Source organism: Bos indicus, chromosome 26 (genome assembly GCF_029378745.1).
Source record: "Bos indicus isolate NIAB-ARS_2022 breed Sahiwal x Tharparkar chromosome 26, NIAB-ARS_B.indTharparkar_mat_pri_1.0, whole genome shotgun sequence".
Taxonomy (NCBI): domain Eukaryota; kingdom Metazoa; phylum Chordata; class Mammalia; order Artiodactyla; family Bovidae; genus Bos; species Bos indicus.
In genome coordinates, this window is record NC_091785.1 from 15995325 (window position 1) to 16016229 (window position 20905).

The following is a 20905-nucleotide window of genomic DNA, read 5'->3' on the forward strand; positions in this document are numbered from 1 at the left end:
AGGAGGGCATTGCAACCTACCCCAGTATCCTTGCCAGGAGAATTCCATGAACAGAGGAACCTGGCAAACTACAGTTCATAGGGTTGCAAAGAGTTGGACATGACTGAAACGACTTAGCACGCATGCATGCTAATATATAGGCTTCCCTGGTGGCTCAGATGGTAAAGAATCTGCCTGCGATGCAGGAGGCAAGAGTCGGGAAGATTCCCCTGGAGGAGGGCATGGCAATCCACTCCAGTATTCTTGCCTGGAGAATCTATGGACAGAGGAGCCTGGTGGGCTACTAGTCCATAGGGTCAGGAAGAGTCAGACATGACTGAGCGACTAACACTTTTTTCACTTTTCATGCTAATATATAGGTGTGCACAGATTTATCCCTGGAGAAGGCAAAGGCACCCCACTCCAGTACTCTTGCCTGGAAAATCCCATGGATGGAGGAGCCTGGTAGGCTACAGTCCATGGGGTCGCTAAGAGTCAGACATGACTGAGCAACTTCACTTTCACTTTTCACTTTCATGCATTGGAGAAGGAAATGGCAACCCACTCCAGTGTTCTTGCCTGGAGAATCCCAGGGACGGGGGAGCCTGGTAGGCTGCCGTCCATGGGGTCACACAGAGTTGGACACGACTGAAGTGACTTAGCAGCAGCAGCAGCACAGATTTATCCCAAAGCCTAGCTTGTATGAGTGTAATTTGTACTTGTATTATGAAAACTCTCTAAGTCTAGGTATATTTCTGGACATATAATTGATGTTTATAACGATGTTGGAATACCTTTACAGAGTTTTATGTCACCCTGATTTGGTATGAAAATGTGGCATGTGTTTTCCTCTTTTTCCCGGTAGTCTTACTTGTGTCTTATCAGCTAAAGTCCAGGAAGAGATTGACCATGTGATTGGCAGACATCGGAGCCCCTGCATGCAGGACAGAAGCCACATGCCCTACATGGATGCTGTGGTGCACGAGATCCAGAGATATATTGACCTCGTCCCCACCAATCTGCCCCATGCGGTGACCCGTGACATTAAATTCAGAAACTACCTTATCCCCAAGGTAAATTTGTTTCTCTTACAGTGACCTCAACACTCTTGAAGTTCCCATATTCACTGTATGACTTCAGTCCTCAAGATGAGAGAATTGGAAAAATCATACATGTGGCAGCTTGATGGGTTTTCTGCTGTTTCCAATTTGTGGCTATAAATCTTTATGATGGCTCTCAATATCTGGCTAAGTCTCCCAAATTGTTCTGCTTCTTTAATATTCTTTTGGCTACTCTTAGCTGTTTATATTTCCAGGTAAATTTTAGTATTAATTTGTCAATTACCCAAAACATTCAGATGTGATTTTTTTCATAGTAGTATCAAATCAATTTGGAAATTGACATCTTGACATGCTGATGCTTTCAATTCACAGATACAGTTAATTTGGACTTTCTTTAATTTTTTTGATACTGTTTTGTTTGTACAGTGACTTGCACATCTGTTATGTTTTTCTCAGATAAGAAATATTCTTGATCTTATTATACATTTTATAATTTTAAAATTGCTTTTTCCATTTTTTTGGTATATAGAAATATAATTGATTTTATTACCTTGATGACCTTATATCTAGCAACCTTTCCAAATTCATATATCATTGTTAATAATTTGTTTGTAGATTTATTTGTAATATCTATAGGTACCACAATTCTGCCATCTGGTTTAATATTTGTTTTTTTCTTTATTTTCCAATTCTCATGACTTTGATTTACTTTATTGCATTATCACACTAGCAGGATTTCAAGGATAATATTGAACAAGGTGGGGATGGTGGCTGTTGTTTCATTTATGATATCCTGGAAGAGGTGAGGGTTATATATCTCATCATTGAGAATGATATTTTATGTACATTTTCGTAAATATTTAAAAAAAGCAGATTAGGGAAATACTTCCTAATCCTATTTTTGTATGATTTGGGGGGTAAACTTTATTTTTTATAGCAGTTTTAGGTTCACAGCAATTTTAAGCTGAAGATACAGTGATTTCCCATATACTTCCTGCCTCACCTATTATCAATATCCTCTACCACACTGGTACCCTTTTTTACAATTGATGAGCCTATACTGACCATCATTAGCCTCCAAAGTTCATCATTTGCATTAGGGTTCACTCTTGTTGTTGTACATTCTGTGAGTTTGAGCAAGAGTCTAATGATATGTGTCCATCATTGTAGTATTATATAGAGTAGTTTCATGGCTCTAAAAATCCTCTGTGCTCTGTCTATTCATCCCTCTCTCCCCCAAACCCTTGGCAAACATTTTACGCCCATTGATTAGGAACTCCCTATTTTCCCCTCTCCCTTGCTGTTCACAATCTAATCTTTTCCACAAATGCGTGTATAATTTGATCAAGTGGATTCTCTGCATTTGTTTATATGGTATATATTTTGTTCCTTCTCTCTCTGTCTCTGTCATATATAAAAAGCTGAATTTGGTTTGCTACATTTTATTGAGGACATTTGTATTTTAATTTGTAAGAGGCTGGTCTACAATTATCCTTTCTCAAAAATTTTTGTCAGACTTCTGATATCAAGGTAATGCTGGCTTCATAAAATAGGTGGGAAATTTTCCATACTGTGGGTATGTTTTTATTATGTATATATATTTCTTTTGGGTGTTCAGTTAGTACTGCCTTTTCTGTGCCTAATAAGTATGGCTTAATCTCAGATATTATATAAGAAAAAAACGCAGTCTTAGGTGATGTCTGTCTTCTCCCAGAAAATGTTCATCTTTCCTCCACTAGACAGAATTATAAAACACCCCTATTTCAGAATTGTATATGTACACAGTCAAAAACTGACTGCAGATGCCAGTTTGCCTTCCCAGTTTCTTCCATCTGGAATCTGGAGACCAATTTTAGTCAGCAGTTTTCCAGTGCTTGCTAACACATGGTTTCTGTTTTTATTCAGACTTTCTAGTTGGCATCCTACAGGCTATTTTATTTTGAAGACTGCATATGTTACTATTATATATAAAAATAAAATAACTAAAAATTCTACTTTGAGGAGAAAAGGGTTGTGAGTTTCTTAAGGTTGAAATTATTACTGCTATCTTCTGGGAAAGATGGGATTCTGAATATCTGTGTTCCCCTTATGACAACCACTAGCCACATGTGCCCAGTGAATGCCTGAAAGGTGATTAATGCAACTGAGGAACTGAATTTTAAATTTTATTTACTTTTGACTTGCTTTAAATATAAGTAGCCATAGATCACGCAAGTCTACCATGTTAGAGCTGCTCTAAGTTTTTTTTTTTTCCCTCTCACATGGGTTTAGAACTCCCTCATCCTTAATTCTGCAACACTAAAAACCTGAAAAATTAAAAACAAATACCTGTGGCGGATTCATTTCGATGTTGGGCAAAACTAATACAATATTGTAAAGTTTAAAAATAAAATAAAATTAAAAAAAAAACAAATATACATTTAGTGCAATTTGATTTGGTGGTCAAAACGTTACTGGAACTGAAGTGAATCTATTTTTATTCCTATTTATGTCACTTTGTGTGATTATTCATGTCCTACTGAAGACATTTGTATACTGTCGATAATACTAATCGTGCTTACTTCAAAATGTTGCCAGAATTAAACCATGTAACATATATTTTAAAATATGAGCTAAAACTATGAGACATTTTCATCTATCAGAATGATGAAGTTAAAGGCTGAAAAAAATCTTTTACTAGTGAGGATATACGTAAACAAGTACTTTCAGGTGCCACTGATAAGACTGTAAATAAGTATATCTTTTTTTTCTTTTTTTGAAGGACATTTTGGCCATAATTATTAAAAAATAAAATATATCTTATAATGCAAGAGTTATAATTCTTGGTATCTACTACAAATGCTTGTGAAGGAATATCAAAATGCATCCTTGCATCATTACTTGTAATAAAAAAAGTATTTTTAGCTACTAAATGTTCATTGTAAGTGTAATGGCACATTTATATTGTGTAGTATGAATAAGGCAGATGTGTATGTGTTGACGGGCTTCCAGGTGGAGCTAGTGCTAAAGAACCCGCCTGCCAGTACAGGAGTCATCAGAGACACAGGTTTGATCCTGTGTCTGGAGGAGGAGAGCATGGCAATCCACTCCAGTATTCTTTCCTGGAGAATCACATGGCCAGAAAAGCCTGGTGGACTACTGTCCATAGGGTCACAGAGAGTCTGACATGACTGAAGAGACTTAGCAGCAGTAGAAGCATATATGTTGACATAGGGCAATATCTAAATTATTTCATTATAGAAAAAATCAAAATCTAGTGGATGTTTGTCATTGGGTAAAAAGAGAAGAAAATGCTAAGTAGCGTAAATGTATATAGGATTATCTGCTGATATGCATAATATCTGTGAAAGCACATGTAACTAGTTGGTGGGAATGATTATTTTTGAAAAGTCTAAATGAGTTGGTGCAGCTAGATAGGAAGAAGACTCACTTTTTACCATGTGCTTTTTGTGACAATATCTTCTTCTATTTTTCACTTGAGGTATAAGTTATGTAAAAGAAAAATTACCCTTTTAAGTACAGAGTCTAAAGAGTTTTGACCAATATGTGAAGTTATGTCACTACCACCACAAGTAAGATATAACACATTTTCATCATCTTGAAAATTTCCCTTATTCTCCTTTTGCAACCAATCCATTTCCCCCAATTTTAGCCCCTGATAACTACTAATCTGTTTTTATTTTATTTTTAAACTTTACGATATTGTATTGGTTTTGCTAAATATCGAAATGAATCTGCCACAGGTACACACGTGTTCCCCATCCTGAAACCTCCTCCCTCCTCCCTACCCATACCATCCCTCTGGGTCATTCCAGTTTACCAGCCCCAAGCATCCAGTATCATGCATCGAACCTGGACTGGTGACTCGTTTCATATATGATATTATACGTATTTCAATGCCATTCTCCCAAATCATCCCACCCTCTCCCTCTCCCACAGAGTACAAAAGACTGTTCTATACATCAGTGTCTCTTTTGCTGTCTCGTATACAGGGTTATTGTTACCATCTTTCTAAATTCCATATATATGCATTAGTATACTGTATTGGTGTTTTTCTTTCTGGCTTACTTCACTCTGTATAATAGGCTCCAGTTTCATCTACCTCATTAGAACTGATTCAAATGTATTCTTTTTAATGGCTGAGTAATACTCCATTGTGTATATGTACCACTGCTTTCTTATCCATTCATCTGCTGATGGACATCTAGGTTGCTTCCATGTCCTGGCTATTATAAACAGTGCTGCGATGAACATTGGGGTACACGTGTCTCTTTCAATTCTGGTTTCCTCAGTGTGTATGCCCAGGAGTGGGATTGCTGGAACATAAAGCAGTTCTATTTCCAGTTTTTTAAGGAATCTCCACACTGTTCTCCATAGTGGCTGTACTAGTTTGCATTCCCACCAACAGTGAAGAGGGTTCCCTTTTCTCCACACCCTCTCCAGCATTTATTGCTTGTAGACTTTTGGATCACAGCCATTCTGACTGGCGTGAAATGGTACCTCATAGTGGTTTTGATTTGCATTTCTCTGATAATGAGTGATGTTGAGCATCTTTTCATGTATTTGTTAGCCATGTGTATGTCTTCTTTGGAGAAATGTCTATTTAGTTCTTTGGCCCATTTTTTGATTGGGTCATTTATTTTTCTGGAATTGAGCCACAGGAACTGCTTGTATATTTTTGAGATTAATTCTTTGTCAGTTGCTTCATTTGCTATTATTTTCTCCCATTCTGAAGGCTGTCTTTTCACCTTGCTAATAGTTTCCTTTGTTGTGCAGAAGCTTTTAAATTTAATTAGGTCCCATTTATTTTTGCTTTTATTTCCAATATTCTGGGAGGTGGGTCATAGAGGATCCTGCTGTGATTTGTGTCGGAGAGTGTTTTGCCTATGTTCTCCTCTAGGAGTTATATAGTTTCTGGTCTTACGTTTAGATCTTTAATCCATTTTGAGTTTATTTTTGTGTATGGTGTTAGAAAGTGTTCTAGTTTCATTCTTTTACAAGTGGTTGACCAGTTTTCCCAGCACCACTTGTTAAAGAGATTGTCTTTAATCCATTGTATATTCTTGCCTCCTTTGTCAAAGATAAGGTGTCCATATGTGCGTGGATTTATCTCTGGGCTTTCTATTTTCCATTGATATATATTGCTGTCTTTGTGCCAGTACCATACTGTCTTGATGACTGTGGCTTTGTAGTAGAGCCTGAAGTCAGGTAGGTTGATTCCTCCAGTTCCATTCTTCTTTCTCAAGATAGCTTTGGCTATTCGAGGTTTTTTGTATTTCCATACAAATTGTGAAATTATTTGTTCTAGCTCTGTGAAGAATACCATTGGTAGCTTGATAGGGATTGCATTGAATCTATAAATTGCTTTGGGTAGTATACTCATTTTCACTATATTGATTCTTCCAATCCATGAACATGGTATATTTCTCCATATATTAGTGTCCTCTTTGATTTCTTTCACCAGTGTTTTATAGTTTTCTATATATAGGTCTTTAGTTTCTTTAGGTAGATATATTCCTAAGTATTTTATTCTTTCCGTTGCAACAGTGAATGGAATTGTTTCCTTAATTTCTCTTTCTGTTTTCTCATTATTAGTGTATAGGAATGCAAGGGATTTCTGTGTGTTGATTTTATATCCTGCAACTTTACTATAATCATTGATTAGTTCTAGTAATTTTCTGGTGGAGTCTTTAGGGTTTTCTATGTAGAGGATCATGTCATCTGCAAACAGTGAGAGTTTTACTTCTTCTTTTCCAATCTGGATTCCTTTTATTTCTTTTTCTGCCCTGATTGCTGTGGCCAAAACTTCCAAAACTATGTTGAATAGTAATAGTGAAAGTGGGCACCCTTGTCTTGTTCCTGACTTTAGAGGAAATGCTTTCAATTTTTCACCATTGAGGATAATGTTTGCTGTGGGTTTGTCATATATAGCTTTTATTATGTTGAGGTATGTTCCTTCTATTCCTGCTTTCTGGAGAGTTTTTTATCATAAATGGATGTTTAATTTTGTCAAAGGCTTTCTGTGCATCTATTGAGATAATCATATGGCTTTTATTTTTCAATTTGTTAATGTGGTGTATTACATTGATTAATTTGCAGATATTGAAGAATCCTTCCATCCCTGGGATAAAGCCCACTTGGTCATGGTGTATGATCTTTTTAATGTGTTGTTGGATTCTGATTGCTAGAATTTTGTTAAGGATTTTTGCATCTAGGTTCATCAGTGATATTGGCCTGCAGTTTTCTTTTTTTGTGGCATCTTTGTCAGGTTTTGGTATTAGGGTGATGGTTGCCTCATAGAGTGAGTTTGGAAGTTTACCTTCCTCTGCAATTTTCTGGAAGAGTTTGAGTAGGATAGGTGTTAGCTCTTCTCTAAATTTTTGGTAGAATTCAGCTGTGAAGCCGTCTGGACCTGAGCTTTTGTTTGCTGGAAGATTTTTGATTACAGTTTCAATTTCTGTGCTTGTGATGGGTCTGTTAAGATTTTCTATTTCTTCCTGGTCCAGTTTTGGAAAGTTGTACTTTTCTAAGAATTTGTCCATTTCTTCCACGTTGCCCATTTTATTGGCATATAATTGTTGATAGTAGTCTCTTATGATCCTTTGTATTTCTGTGTTGTCTGTTGTGATCTCTCCATTTTCATTTCTAATTTTATTGATTTGACTTTTCTCCCTTTGTTTCTTGATGAGTCTGGCTAACGATTTGTCAATTTTATTTATCCTTTCAAAGAACCAGCTTTTGGCTTTGTTGATTTTTGCTATGGTTTCTTTTGTTTCTTTTGCATTTATTTCTGCCCTAATTGTTAAGATTTCTTTCCTTCTACTAACCCTGGGATTCTTCATTTCTTCCTTTTCTAGTTACTTTAGGTGTAGAGTTAGGTTATTTATTTGACTTTGTTCTTGTTTCTTGAGGTATGCCTGTATGCTATGAACTTTCCCCTTAGGACTGCTTTTACAGTGTCCCACAGGTTTTGGGTTGTTGTGTTTTCATTTTCATTCATTTTTATGCAAATTTTGATTTCTTTTTTGATTTCTTCTGTGATTTGTTGGTTATTCAGCAGCGTGTTGTTCAGCCTCCATATGTTGGAATTTTTAATAGTTTTTCTCCTGTAATTGAGATCTAAACTTACTGCATTGTCGTCAGAAAAGATGCTTGGAATGATTTCAATTTTTTTTAATTTACCAATGCTAGATTTATGGCCTAGGATGTGATCTATCCTGGAGAAGGTTCCATGTGCGCTTGAGAAAAAGGTGAAATTCATTGTTTTGGGATGAAATGTCCTATAGATATCAATTAGGCCTAACTGGTCTATTGTATCATTTAAAGTTTGTGTTTCCTTGTTAATTTTCTGTTTAGTTGATCTATCCATAGGTGTGAGTGGGGTATTAAAGTCTCCCACTATTATTGTGTTATTGTTAATTTCCCCTGTCATACTTGTTAGCATTTGTCTTACATATTGCGGTGCTCCCATGTTGGGTGCATATATATTTATAATTGTTATATCTTCTTCTTGGATTGATCCTTTGATCATTATGTAGTGACTGTCTTTGTCTCTTTTCACAGCCTTTGTTTTAAAGTCTATTTTATCTGATATGAGTATTGCTACTCCTGCTGTCTTTTGGGTCCCTATTTGCATGGAAAATGTTTTTCTAGCCCTTCACTTTCAGTTTGTATGTGTCCCCTGTTTTGAGGTGGGTCTCTTGTAGACAGCATATATAGGGGTTTTGTTTTTGTGTCCATTCAGCCAGTCTTTGTCTTTTGGTTGGGGCATTCAACCCATTTACGTTTAAGGTAATTATTGATAAGTATGATCCCATTGCCATTTACTTTATTGTTTTGGGTTCGAATTTATACACCGTTTTTGTGTTTCCTGTCTAGAGAATATCCTTTAATGGAGAGCTGGTTTGGTGGTGCTGAATTCTCTCAGCTTTTGCTTGTCTGTAAAGCTTTTGATTTCTCCTTCATATTTGAATGAGATCCTCGCTGGGTACAGTAATCTGGGCTGTAGGTTATTTTCTTTCATCACTTTAAGTATGTCTTGCCATTCCCTCCTGGCTTGAAGAGTTTCTATTGAAAGATCAGCTGTTATCCTTATGGGAATTCCCTTGTATGTTATTTGTTGTTTTTCCCTTGCTGCTTTTAATATTTGTTCTCTGTGTTTGATCTTTGTTAATTTGATTAATATGTGTCTTGGGGTGTTTCGCCTTGGGTTTATCCTGTTTGGGACTCTCTGGGTTTCCTGGACTTGAGTGATTATTTCCTTCCCCATTTTAGGGAAGTTTTCAACTATTATCTCCTCAAGTATTTTCTCATGGTTTTTCTTTTTGTCTTCTTCTTCTGGGACCCCTATGATTCGAATGTTGTAGCGTTAATATTGTCCTGGAGGTCTCTGAGATTGTCCTCATTTCTTTTAATTTGTTTTTCTTTTTTCCTCTTTAATTCATTTATTTCTACCATTCTATCTTCTAATTCACTAATCCTATCCTCTGCCTCTGTTATTCTACTATTTGTTGCCTCCAGAGTGTTTTGGATTTCATTTATTGCATTATTCATTATATACTGACTCTTTTTTATTTCTTCTAGGTTCTTGTTAAACCTTTCTTGCATCTTCTCAATCCTTGTCTCCAGGCTATTTATCTGTGATTCCACTTTGATTTCAAGATTTTGGATCAATTTCACTATCATTATTTGGAATTCTTTATCAGGTAGATTCCCTATCTCTTCCTCTTTTGTTTGGTTTGGTGGGCATTTATCCTGTTCCTTTACCTGCTGGGTATTCCTCTGTCTCTTCATCTTGTTTAAATTGCTGAGTTTGGGGTGTCCTTTCTGTATTCTGGCAGTTGGTGGAGTTCCCTTTATTGTGGCATTTCCTCGCTGTGTGTGGGTTTGTATAGGTGGCTTGTCAAGGTTTCTTGGTTAGGGAAGCTTGTGTCGGTGTTCTGGTGGGTGGAGCTGGATTTCTTCTCTCTGGAGTGCAATGAAGTGTCCAGTAATGAGTTATGAGATGTCTATGGTTTTGGGGTGACTTTGGGAAGCCTGTATCTTGGAGCTCAGGGCTGTGTTCCTGTGTTGCTGGAGAATTTTCTTGGTACGTCTTGCCCTGGAACTTGTTGGCCCTTGTGTGGTGCTTGGTTTCAGTGTAGGTATGGAGGCGTTTGATGAGCTCCTGTCAATTAATGTTCCCTGGAGTCAGGGTTTGGACTTAAGCCTCCTGCTTCCAGTTATCGGTCTTATTTTTACAGTAGTTTCAAAACTTCTCCTTCTATACAGTACCATTGATAAAACATCTACGTTAAAGATGAAAAGTTTCTCTACCATGAGGGTCACCCAGAGAGGTTCACAGCGTTACATGGAGAAGAGAAGAGGGAGGAGGGAGTTAGAGGCGACCCGAATGAGATGAGGTGGAATCAATAGAGGAGAGAGTGGGCTAGCCAGTAATCACTTCCTTATGTGCACTCCACAACTGGACCACTCAGAGATGTTCACGGAGTTATACAGAGAAGAGAAGAAGGATGAAGAAGACAGAGGAGGATAAAAGGGGGGAATGAAAAGGACGGAGACAGATCCAGCCAGTAATCAGTTCCCTAAGTGTTCTCCACGGTCTGGAACACACAGAAATTCACAGAGTTGGGTAGAGTAGAGAGGGGTTAGGGAGGAGACACAGGCGACCTGGTGGAGAAAAAGGAGAATCCAAAGGGAGAGAGAGCAGTCAAGCCAGTAATCTCGCTCCCTAGTGAAAAATGGGTACTGAAGATTGGGTTCTTAAAGGTACAAAATTGGTAACAAATACATAAAAGCAAAAATTAAAAATCTAGAGTAGAGTTTGGAATTTCAAAAATACAATGTTAAAGAAAAGAAGAAGGAAAAGAAAGAGAGGAAAAAAACCAAACAAAAACAAAGTCGCAAAAATTATAAAGAAAATATAGGTACAAAATTGATAACAAATACCAAAAAGCAAAAGTTAAAAATCTAGAGTAGAGTTTGGAATTTCAAAAATACAATGTTAAAAAAGGAAGAAGAAAAAGAAAGAGAGAGAAAAACAAACAAAAACAAAAACAAATAAAGTCACAAAAATTATAAAGAAAATATAGGTACAAAATTGATAACAAATACCAAAAAGCTAAAATTAAAAATCTAGAGTAGAGTTTGGAATTTCAAAAATACAATGTTAAAGAAAAGAAGAAGAAGAAAAAAAAGGTCACAAAAATTATAAAAACTATATATATGAATTTTGTTTAAAAAAATAGGGTTTTTTTTTTTGCAAAGTAATAGGTTATAAAAGTGAAAATTAAAGGAATAATAGAGAACTTAAAATTTTTTTAAAAATTAAAAAAAAAAAAGAATGATCATAAAAATAGTAAAAATATATCTAGGACTTTCTCTGGTTTTGTTTGGGTATTGTGGGGTCAGTTCATTTTTGGCTAGTTCCTTGGTCTGACTTATATTTCTCAAGATCTATAGGCCCCTTCCTATGTAGACAGTACTAACCACAGGGTTTTAATCTATTGCCTGTAGCTTCCAAGGCGGTTCCCTCTGTTATAGCTTCTTCTGTTTGCTGGTCTTTTCAGTGTCTGGTTTCCGCCCTGACACAAAGGGGATGGTGGTGGACACTATTTTTTTTTTTTTTTTTTAGGCTCACTTGTTCAGTTGCGCTGTGGGGAGGGAGGGAGGGACGCTGCAAACAAATAACACTGGCGTGTGCTCGCAGTGCCTCAGCCACACTGGGTCTGCCCCCGCTCAAGGCGCATCTAGCCTCCCTGCCCACACTGCTCAGGCTCTAGGTTGCTCCGCTGGGAACCATCCATGGCTGGCTCTGGGCTGCTTGCACCTCCCAGGTCCAAGCCGCTCAGGTTCAGGCACTCGGGTAGTCCTCAGAGGTGCAGACTCGGTTGGGCCTGCGTTTTGTGCCCTTCCCAGGTCCGAGCAGCTCAGGTGATGAGGTGTTTGGCAAGCGTGATTGCTGCGACTTATCACCTCCCTACCGCTCGGTTATCTAGGTGTACAACTGGTGCACCTTCTCAGGCGGATGTTGACCGTCCAGACTCCCAAGAAGTTTTAGTTAGCAAAGAAACCTGCTTACAGTTTTATAGATAATGTCTCTCTGCGGCTGCAATTGCCCCCTTCCGGCTCTGGCTGCCTGTCACCGGAGGGGGATGGTCTGCAGCCAGCTATCTCTGTTCAGTCCTTTGTTCCGTGCACGGGCCTGGCGGTGTCTTAGGTTAGGGCTGGCTTTTTGCGTGGTAGATATCCCACAGTCTGGTTTGCTAGCCCAAATTATTTCGCTCAGATAGCGCTCTGGGTATTCAGGCCAGATTCTTACTCTCAGCGATGCAGCCCGCGCCACGCCTCCCTGCCCAGCCCCCGCTTGCTAGTGGCGTGTGCAGGCATCTGCGCTGCTTCTCCGCTGGCGGAGTTACTGTAGGGCTCACAGTCTGTGGGTTTTAATTGTTTATTTATTTTTCCTCCCTGTTATGTTGCCCTCTGTGCTTCCAAAGCTCGGCACAGATTAGGCAGTGAGAAGGTTTCCTGGTGTTTGGAAACTTCTCTCTTTTTAAGACTCCCTTCCCGGGACGGAACTCCGTCCCTCCCTCTTTTGTTTCTTTTTTTGTCTTTTATATTTTTTCCTACCTCCTTTCCGAAGACTTGGATTGCTTTTCTGGGTGCTTGATGTCCTCTGCCGGCATTCTGAAGTTGTTTTGTGGAATTTACTCGGCGTTTAAATGTTCTTTTGATGAATTTGTGGGGGAGAAAGTGTTCTCCCTGTCCTACTCCTCCACCATCTTAGCTCCTCCTTGACTAATCTGTTTTTAGTCCTACAGTTTTGCCTTTTCAAGAGTGTAATATAATGGAATGTGATGTAAGTGAAATAACTTATAATCAATATATGCCTTTATCTTTTTTATGTGGCAGAATGTTTAAGATTCATCTTTTATTGCATATATTAGTTTATTCCTTTTCTATTGATGAGTAATCCATCATATGGAGTACCACAAATTGTCTATGCATTAACCGATTGATGAATATGTGGGTTGTTTCCAATTTGGGGCCATTTGAATAAAGGTACTATTAACATTTGCATACAGGTTTTTGTGTGGACCTAAGTTTTCATTTCTTTTAGGTAATACCGAAGGGTGAGAGTGTTGTTTAAATGTTTAACTTCATTTTTAAAAACCCATCAAACGGTTTTCTAATATGGCTGTGACATTTTACATTCCAAGTAGCAATATATGAGAGTTCCAGTTGCTGGGGGTACCCTTCACCACTTGCCTTTGTTAGTGTTCTTAAATTTTTTTTTTAATTAATTCATTATCTTGTATTAATGGCTTCTGACTGTTTGTTTTGTTTGTGGTATTTATTAGTATTCCTCCAGCCAGATCACCTGCTTTCTACCCCAAACAAAGCAATATGTTTTGAAAATGGTTTTGAGGGGCTGTTCTTGGGTGGCGGTGGGAAAGAGAATTTTGGCAAGATCACCATCGATTAGTAGGGAAAAAAAATTAGAAAAATATGAAACCAAGTACATGTCTCTCCCCACATATACACCTGTATATATGTCCACTAACATGGCCGGCCAAGCCAGCCCTTGGGGGCTTTGAACAATTATCTCAATGCCTCTTTACGTTTCCCTTGTCCTGAGAATGGAAAGGGGCGAAAGGGAGAGTTCAGATCTGTAAGTATTTTTAAACAAACAAACAAAAAAAACATTTAAAGCATCGTTAGAAACTTTGGTGGAATTGATTGTCTGGCATGCTAAAGTGGTCCCACTTTTCCGTAGAAGGCCTTGTAGGCTTGCGTCAAAAGAGGGCTGACCCCACGAGGAAGGTGGGGCGGAGGCAGAGGTTAAAGGTCGGGACCTCGGCGGCGCACCGTGGACCCGCACGGCCTTTCTCTCGTTGGTACCTGTAGTCCCCGCGAGGAGAGTGACAAGCAAGGGGTGGAAGCCGCCTCGCGGCTGACACGGTGCGCTCTCCAACGCACTTCTTTCCTGCACAGGGAGCTCCTTGGGGTTGTTGGCCGCGCGGTGCTGTGCGACGTGGTCCAACCTGTGGCAAGAGTCTCCTCTCCGAGGGCTCAGGGCACGTGGGGTGGCGCTGCCTGGACCAGGTGGAGAACTCGATTTTCTCGTCCCCTAGCCTGGTGCAACAGGCTGGCGGCGCTCACAGAACCCTAGCCAGTGGTGCAGTTGTGCATCCCGCAGGGCTCAGGGCCTGGGCGCGGAAAGGCTGCACTTGGGATGAGGAGGGATGAGGTCGGAGACTAAGCAAAGGCTCATTCCCACACTGTTTTGTTGTTGTTGTTTATGGCTTGCGTGGTGCGTGGCTAAGTGGCTGGGTCGCGGGCAAGTACCGGCCGCTGGCACTAAAAGGAAGGGACCTTGGTGCACGGTCTGCGTGGCCCCTGACTTCCGTGCCCTAACACTTGCTGATGCGCCCTCTAAATTTTAGACACTGTAATACAGTGATATAACATTTTGTTTTACTTTTGTTTTTTTTGGCCAATAGTGATATTTTTTTTTTCATATGTTGATTGGCCATTCATATATGTTGATTGATAGTGTTTGCTCAAGTTATAGTTCTATTTTTTATTGGATTGTTTGTCGACTCCAGTACTCTTGCCTGGAAAATCCCATGGACGGAGGAGCCTGGAGGGATGCAGTAACATGGGGTCGCTGAGGGTCAGACACGATTGAGTGACTTCACTTTCACTTTTCACTTTCATGCATTGGAGAAGGAAATGGCAACCCACTCCAGTGTTCTTGCCTGGAGAATCCCAGGGACGGTGGAGCCTGGTGGGGTCACACAGAGTCGGACACGACTGGAGTGACTTAGCAGCAGTTGCCTTCAGTTCAGTGGCTGAGTCGTGTCCAACTCTGTGTGACCCCATGGACTGCAGCACGCCAGGCTTCCCTGTCCATTGGAAACTCTGGGAGTCCACCCATACCCATGTCCATTGAGTTGGTGATGCCATCCAACCATCTCATCCTCTGTCATCCCCTTCTCCTCCCGCCTTCGGTCTTTCCCAGCATCAGGGTCTTTCCCAACGCCAGCTCTTCACATCAGGTGGCCAAAGTATTGGAGTTTCAGCTTCAGCATTAGTCTTTCCAATGAATTTCAGGACTGATTTCCTTTAGGATGGACTGGTTGGATCTCCTGGCAGTCTTGTTTGCCTTATTACTTATCGCAGTTCTTTATATATTTTGCATGCAATCCCTTTATCATGTCTAAGTGCTGCAAATATTTTACTCCCAGTATGTGTCTTTTTCTTTCTTTTTTTGGTTTCTAACAATGTTTTTGAAGAGCAGAATTTTTTTTAGAAAAAAGTGGAAGTTTAAAATTTTGATGTGTCCAATTTATCAGTTATTTCCCTTATGACCCGTGTTTTTGTGTCATACTTATTTTCCAGCATGTTATCAAATATTTATGCTCATCTTTTCTTTTTCAGGTTTTATACTTTTAGCTTTTATATTTAAGTCTATGATCCATTTAAAGTTTATTTTTACTTATGGTGTGAAATAATGATCACACTTTTTTCTTTATGAATATCTACTTGTCCCAATACCATTTGCTGAAAATATACCTGCTTTTAAAACTTAAGGTAACATTTCCTTGTGGTATTTGTTTTGAGATTATACAAGGCAATAATTTAAAAAATAAAATTATAAACCTTAAATGCAATAAACTTAAGGGGTAGAATTACTCCTAACTTTAAATTAAAAAAAATCTTAAATTTAAATAGGATTTAAACACACAGTGGATATATATATATGTATATAATATGTGAAATATATATGAAAATGTGTATATATTTACATTTTAACTACATATTTAGCATCTATCACACTTAAACCTAAATAATACTTCAATATGCATATCTTCTAAACAAGTACTTTATCTGCATAACAGTAAAAGCATTCACACTAAAGGAATTGTCATCTATATAATAATTTTATCTAGTATATATACTATAATTACATTTTCTCAGTTATCCTAATATATCTTGTATAGTTCCTCTTGAAGGGGCATCTAGTGTCCAGTCAAGGAACAAGTATTTAATTTGTCTGTCCCTTTACTCCTCTGTTATCAAGAACAGTTCCTGTTCCTATGTTTATTTCAATACATTGACAACTTTGAAGAGTCTAAGACAATTGTCATGTTAAACCTTTGGCAGTCTGGCTTTGGTAATTGTTTTCTTGAGATTAGATACCAATTCTGTGTATTTGGCAAGAAAATTACATAGGAGATGTTGTGTATGTCCCACTGCATTGGATTTTGGCTGAAGACATGTATTGTCAGTTTATCCCATTATCGGTAATGCTAAAATGATCACGTATTAAGGAGGAGTCTTCCATATCTCTCTATTGATGAGTGTCTGTTTTCATAGGCAATTAATTAAAAATCTATGGCATGTACTTTAAGACTTAGTGTATACTATTTCCTAAAACATTCATCCAACAGTTTCAGTATTAATTGATAATCTTTATCTGCTTTGTTGAAAAATGAGAATTTTTCTAATTTTATCATCTGTTTTTTTTTAAATCTAGAATTTATCCCTAATGTGTTTCTCCACATTTTAAAATTAAGAGAAACAGATTTCATCCCAAAGATAAATGCTCAGTAGTTGTTAGTGTACTTGTCTACGAAATCATTTTTTCCTCTTGGGAAGATTTTCTTTTTTATTGTGGTAAAATCCTTGGAAGGGAAGTTATGACCAACCTATACAGCATATTAAAAAGCAGAGACATTACTTTGCCAACAAAGGTCTGTCTAGTCAAGGCTATGGTTTTTCCAGTGGTCATGTATGGATGTGAGAGTTGGACTATAAAGAAAGCTGAGTGCTAAAGAACTGATGATTTTGAACTGTGGTGTTGGGGAAGACTCTTGAGAGTCCCTTGGACTGCAAGGAGATCCAGCCAGTCCATCCTAAAGGAAATCAGTCCTGGGTGTTCATTGGAAGGACTGATGTTGAAGCTGAAACTCCAATACTTTGGCCACCTGATGCGAAGAGCTGACTCATTGGACAAGACCCTGATGCTGGGAAAGATTGAGGGCAGGAGAAGAAGGGGACGACAGAGGATGAGATGGTTGGGTGGCATCACCGACTCAATGGACATGGGTTTGGGTGGACTCTGGGAGTTGGTGATGGACAGGGAGGCCTGGCGTGCTTCGGTTCATGGGGTCGCAAAGGGTCAGACACGACTGAGCGACTGAACTCAACTGAAAATGTTATAATGTAAAAATTACCATTTTAACTACTTTAAAGTGAGCAATTCAGTGAAATTTAGTACATCCACAATGTGCAACCATAGCTGCTATCTAGTTCAGAACATTTTCATCACTCCAAAAAGAAACCCAACCCATCCATTAAGCAGTGATTGCCCATTCCTCCCTCCCTCCAGCCTCTGACAACCACTAACCTGTTTCCATCTGTATAGATTGGCCAGATGTCATTTTTAATTGTATCAGACCTCTATTTTTGAAAAGCCCTATAAACAGGTTCTAAATACATCTGACTTTTCAAGAGTGATCAGAGGCTTCCATTTTAAAACATAATCCACATATGAGATGTATGAAAACGAAATGATGAAATTGAGCAAAACAAACAGCAGTGTCTAAATACTGTGATAAGCAAAAGGGATTCAGAAACCAAGTAACCAAGTACTCAGTACTTCAGATGCTATTGGAGGCTACTTTAGTAACATCACTGCCATTGATCTTAAACCCATCCATGTTTATTGCTTGGTCTGTCTCTCTGGAATTGCCACTGCCCTTCTTTGGCCCTGGGGCTCCTCATCTATAGATCAAAGACTGGACTAAATGATTTGCAACATTTCTTTTGCTCCATGATTTCTTTTTTTTTTTAATTTTATTTTATTTTTAAACTTTACAATATTGTATTACTTTTGCCGAATATCAAAATGAATCCGCCACAGGTATACATGTGTTCCCCATCCTGAACCCTCCTCCCTCCTCCCTCCCCATACCATCCCTCTGGGTCGTCCCAGTGCACCAGCCCCAAGCATCCAGTATCGTGCATCAAACTGGACTGGCAACTTGTTTCATACATGATATTATACATGTTTCAATGCCATTCTCCCAAATCTTCCCACCCTCTCCCTCTCCAACAGAGTCCATAAGACTGTTCTATACATCAGTGTCTCTTTTGCTGTCTCATAACTCAGTTGATCTTCATCTTTCATTCCAGGGCACGACTGTAGTAACATCACTGAGTTCTGTGCTACATGATGAGAAAGAATTCCCCAACCCAAAGGTATTTGACCCTGCCCACTTTCTGGATGAGAGTGGCAACTTTAAGAAGAGTGACTACTTCATGGCTTTCTCAGCAGGTAATAAAAGTTAATTTCCTTAAGTACTTAGGGAACAAGGTACCTTTCTGGAGTTGGTTGGAACTTAATGATGCCCTCTCTGGGGCTGGTAGAAATGCTTTTTGTCCATGATCACAAGCACCACTTTTAATGCCCTTGTGTTTCCTCCCCTCACCACACATCCCCAATATTGGAACTTCAGGGAGGTGACCCAGTTCTTCCAAAGTAAGAAAGCTAGAAAACAAGTTAATTGAATTATGCCTCTAGCATAATTCAGTAATAATCTTAGGTAGCACTGAGTTACCTGTGAGCTCCTCTTAGCAGGTGAAACTTTTAGACTTTCCTTGCCTGCCATGATTCCATAAGTTTGAGTATTTTCCATGTGATATCCTTCACTCCCTAGGCTGAGTTCTGGGGTTAAAAGTACAGAATGGGCACCAAAGTGGGCTCACAATCTAGTTAGGGAAGCAAATTACTAAAGAGAACATTGAATAGTGTTGTGAGAGAGGAAAGCACAGGTTGTTCATGAGACCAGAAGGAGAAACCCTGTTTTCTGGTCACTCATACACCATAGTGAGGCATAAAATGGAGTAAGGAACATTCTTACAGAAAAAAGCGAATTTGAACTGCCTCACAGGAACAAAGTGAGAAGAGAAGGCAGGGCAATTTTACAGGAGCAGGACATTCTTTTAGATTGAGAAAGTCAGAACCTGCCGACTAACTGCAGTGTCAGCGAGTTCTTGGAAATGTGGCAGGATACCCTGCAGTGGTTCCAGAGCACTGTGGTCATCTTCCACTGCTGATCACAGATCTTGAAACTGGGTCTCCACAACTACAGTGTGCGCTGAGTCTCTGGCCACAGCCTCACCTCCTTGTATTTGGCAGCTTTTGATGCCTGCTTTGTGTCTTGCTCTGTATATACCAAGATGTTAAGGACTGAGCCTTCCCTTCAAAATCACACATTTTAGCATAGCAGAAGAACCAGAATTATGATCAAGGTGATTCATGCTTCAACTGAAACAATGAATGTGATATTGAGGAAACTCAGAGAGGGCAAGATTCTACTGTCTGTGAATATTGCAAAGACCATAAAGAGGAAATGACATGGGACGTAGGTCCTGAAGGAAGTGTCAAAGAAATGCATCTTGACCGAATGAAGCATCATGAGACAAAACTAGAGGTTTCATGGTGTATTGGAGGTTGATGAAGAGCGGATATGGCTAGAGCTGAGAGTAGAGAGTGTGAAGAATGGAAAGAATGATATCGAACATCATACTGGGAACAAAATATGAAGGGCCAGCTCAACTCATTTGGACCTCGTAACAGATGGGAGAGACATTTAATGTTATCAAGTGGGAGACTGACACATTTAGACATGTACTTTTGAAAGCACATGGAGGAAAAACATCTTTAGCTGAATTTTGTGCCAGAAGTAGAAAGGAAGCACATATATACAAGTTCCCTCCTCTCAGGGCTTCCGATAGAAACTGGAAGTGGAAAAGAGCAGTTAAAATGTGGGAATACACGATGAAGTGCTTGACACAAAGTTGACGTTCAATCAATATTTACTGAATGAAAAATTCTCATGAAGATATTAGCTGAATAGCGACTGTGTCTCTCTTTCTGTTTATCTGTCTCTAAACATCTTTCCAGGCCTCTATCTGTTCAATCATTCATATATTTTGTGACAATTCAAAATGTAATGCTCAAGGAACAAATCACCTCTGTGTGTATTTTCAGGAAAACGAAGTTGTGTGGGAGAAGGCCTGGCTCGCATGGAGCTGTTTTTATTTTTGACCACCATTTTACAGAAATTTACCCTGAAATCTGTGGTTGACCCAAAGGACCTCGACACCACCCCAGTTTCTAGTGGGTTTGGCCATGTGCCGCCCCCATACCAGCTCTGCTTCACTCCTCTGTGATGAAGGGCAGTCCATTGGCTGCTGCTGTGCTGTTGTCTGTAATTAACTCTCATCTGGGCCATCACTCACCTCCTTCTTACTACCAGGGATACTCTTTCTGACCGCCCATCTCATACTGCCACAATTTTCTCAGTATCCAGTGAATATCCAACTTTCATGAAAGGAAAGTCTCCTGAGTTTTACTGCACAAATGTATTTGCTGTCCTCATGTTCTGTAACACTTATATTGACTACCACATATGCTAATACTTCTTAGTACCATGTTATCACTGTAAAACAGAGTGGAATTGTTGGTATAAGCCAACACACAGCCATTTGCTCTCCAGGTGTTCTAAATAAAAAGCAGCAGTATTTGCTGAGCCAGTCTCAGACTTTCCTTCTTTTGTACGTAATGCAGGTAAGGAATGAATGAAAGTAAGAGTCTGAAGAGGCCGTGCTTGTGCTCATAATGATAAACACAGAGAGGAACAAAGGGGAAGAGGGCAGGAAAACTCTTTGCTGAGTATCACCTGGGCTTACTTGAAGATTGGGTTTGGAAATGAGAGAAATTGTGTCCAAGAGCAGGTCCAGCCTGCAGGGAAATAGTGAGAAAATCAGCATTTGGGAGGACTGAATAATAA

General features: G+C 39.1%; 1 protein-coding gene across 1 annotated transcript in view; it reads left to right on the forward strand.

Annotated features, from left to right (window-relative positions):
- LOC109553186 (cytochrome P450 2C18-like) overlaps positions 1–20644 on the forward strand; it is a 41420-nt gene extending 20776 nt beyond the window's left edge. Inside the window, exons 7-9 of the mRNA XM_019953167.2 lie at positions 865–1052; positions 18243–18384; positions 20104–20644. Of these exons, the coding sequence (XP_019808726.2) occupies positions 865–1052; positions 18243–18384; positions 20104–20285 (512 nt within the window). The 3' untranslated portion in view covers positions 20286–20644. The remainder of the gene's footprint in view (positions 1–864; positions 1053–18242; positions 18385–20103) is intronic.
- The last annotated feature ends 261 nt before the right edge of the window (positions 20645–20905 follow it).